The sequence below is a fragment of the Priapulus caudatus genome, unplaced genomic scaffold, assembly GCF_000485595.1.
Source record: "Priapulus caudatus unplaced genomic scaffold, Priapulus_caudatus-5.0.1 Scaffold236, whole genome shotgun sequence".
In the NCBI taxonomy this organism is placed as follows: domain Eukaryota; kingdom Metazoa; phylum Priapulida; class Priapulimorpha; order Priapulimorphida; family Priapulidae; genus Priapulus; species Priapulus caudatus.
Genome location: NW_014577297.1, coordinates 32,608 through 35,337, shown reverse-complemented (window position 1 = coordinate 35,337; position 2,730 = coordinate 32,608). Strand labels below are relative to the sequence as shown.

General features: G+C 41.5%; 1 protein-coding gene across 1 annotated transcript in view; it reads left to right on the top strand.

Annotated features, from left to right (window-relative positions):
- Window positions 1-2,730, top strand: part of LOC106807821 (chloride channel protein 2-like) — a 76,249-nt gene that overhangs the window by 63,868 nt on the left and 9,651 nt on the right. The window contains exon 16 of the mRNA XM_014810285.1: window positions 2,389-2,419. Within this exon, the coding sequence (XP_014665771.1) occupies window positions 2,389-2,419 (31 nt within the window). The remainder of the gene's footprint in view (window positions 1-2,388; window positions 2,420-2,730) is intronic.

Sequence of the window (2,730 nt, the reverse complement as noted above, 5' to 3'; positions counted from 1 at the left end):
ACGAGCATCTTAAACCTGTCGTATGACTGCCTGTGGTGAATAGTCGGCTCAAGTGTTCGGTCCCCCAGGTTTTTAGCTCGCCTTGACATCGTCAAGATGAGCTATTGCCATGGGGTGTCGTCCATCGTACGTCCGTCCGTCCGTCCGTCAGTCCGTCCGTCCGTCCGTCAGTCCGACCAGGTTTGAACGTCCTATTTTGGAGCATGCCAGTCGACCTACTTTTGAGCCACGCCCACTTTTTGGCAAAAATGAAAATGGCCATCTAAATTCATTCGAGTTAAATTTTGGTATGTGAATGTGTAAGGCTAGCCCCAAAACAGTTGTTACTCCTATGGGAGAGATGACAACGTCCTATTACGTTTATTTCGTCTAACTGGTCAACAACTCTACAATCATACCTATATACGTGTAATACTGTGTTTTAGATTCTTCATTACAGTAATTTGACTGGAATATTTTATTGTTTTTATTTTCGCGATATTCGAAAACCAAAATGACGATCATTTAGGCGTAGCGCCATCTCGCGTCAAGATTTCAGACTTTCAGATCTGAAACATTTATTTTCGCATCAAAACTTATGCATATATTATTATCAAGAGTATATAATAGGAGATATCTAATATATATTTGAGTTCGTATGTATGTATGTATGTATGTATCTTTCCTATAGGCGGCCAAACCGCCCAAGCGATCTGGATGCAATTTGCACAGGGCCATCTGTTATACCCGGGGAGTGTTCCTAGATGAAAAAAACCTGTCAAACCGTGAAACTCACCGAAAAATCCGTGAAAAACCCGTTAATTCGTCAATCTTCACACAATTCAGCACTCACTGCACAGTGCTGCCACAGACAGAAAAACCTATGACTATTTCTTGCCCTCACCTCATGATCTCATCAGCTGCTGGTATTGTGAAACCGAAACCGAAATCAATACTAAAACACAGCATAACCAGGACCAGTTCAGAGGTACTACTCACTCTGAGTTCAGAGTTTCAGTTCAGATGCTACGATCTCAGAATGCATTGTACCATTCCAAAGCTATGCATTTTCTGATTCAATACAAATATTTCTTAATTTCAATTTGCATGGTTGCGCGCCAAGCATTCACTAGACAATATCCAGTGGACACAGACTCCACTCGCTGGCCTATCTCTCTATCTATACTATATATGGAATTTCTTTTATTCGTGGTACGATCTCACAATGTATAAGCTGTACGTGGGTAGCTCAACAGTTCGATACGCCAGGAATCTCTACATATTTCCACCAGAGAATAACACGAAAAACATTGTTTATCAAGAGGCTTTGAAATGAAAAGTCCAACCCATTCGTACATGCTGTTATATAATAATAACTTTTTGTTATTTACACCATATTACTATTATGTCCCAGACTCCCATGGGTTCTAAGTTGGGTTGTGCTGTCATATAAATGTCATACGTAACAGTTTTTTCCCATGCTTATTATCTTATTAGACTGATCTCTAAAATATTGATACTGTGTGCAATGTTATGTCGAGTTTTACAATGTTCCTATCTGCTGTTCCCAATTATTGTAGTATGATCAGTAGCCCCACGACTTTTTACCCAGCCGGCAGCGGGTTACCCGCAGCTAGATCTAATATATATTGAGCTTCGTATGTATGTATCTATCCCTATTTAGGCGGCCAAACCGCCCAACGCCGATCTGGATGCCAATTTTCACAGGGGCCATCTCTTACTGACCGCGGCCAGCCAGTGCTTTCGTAGCTGGAAAAAAACCTGTACAACCCGCTCAAACGGCACCAAAAAAATCTTGAAAAAACCCCCTCATCATTGCATCGGGATTGGGGACCACCGAAAGCAATACTTAAAACACACCACAACCAGGGAGGAGGAGTCATTTGCATTTCTCCTAAACCGCACCAGCTGCTGGCTATTGCTGACCTCGAAACCATACTAAAACTAACCCGCAGTCAAACCAGTTCAGCAGAAAGCAGACCAGAGAAACCACGTTGAAGAGGTTTAGGACTGCTAACAGTTACTACTACACCTGAGCGTTAGCCGCGTACACTGTGAGTAAACATTCCTGTTATAATTCAACAATTTCCCCACTCGCTGGCCTGCCATCTGTTAGACAATATCCAGTGGAGCACAGACCCCACACGCTTGGCCTGTCTCTATCTAATAGTAACTATAATGGAATTTCTTTTAATCGTGGTACGATCTCACAATGATATAGCTGCCTACGTGGGGAGCTTCAACATATTTCACTCAGATTGAATAAACACGAAAACATTGTTATGATCAAGGAGACTTTCAAATGAATTAGTCCAACCCGATTCGTACATGCCTGTTATATACTAATAACTTTTGTTATCTTACACCATATTACTATTACTGTCCCAGGGGTTCTGAAGTTGGCGCTTGCTTGCTGTCAGTATAAAATGGTCCATACCTAACCAGCTTTCTTTCCATCGCCTTATCGTATCTATCGACCCTGAATTTCTAAATATTGATAGTTGGTGCTGCAATGTTATTTGTCGGTTTTTACCCAAATTCTCCTATTGCTGTTCCCATTATAGTAGTCCATGATTAGTAGCCACGATTTTACCCAAGCGCAGCGGGTACCCGCAAGCTAGCGTATCACATATAATACACGTATATCCAATAATAAAATTAGTACTGCTATGACGTCTTAGCGAATACTGAAGAATGCTAAGGCAGCATTCAATAAGGCATTCCAAATGA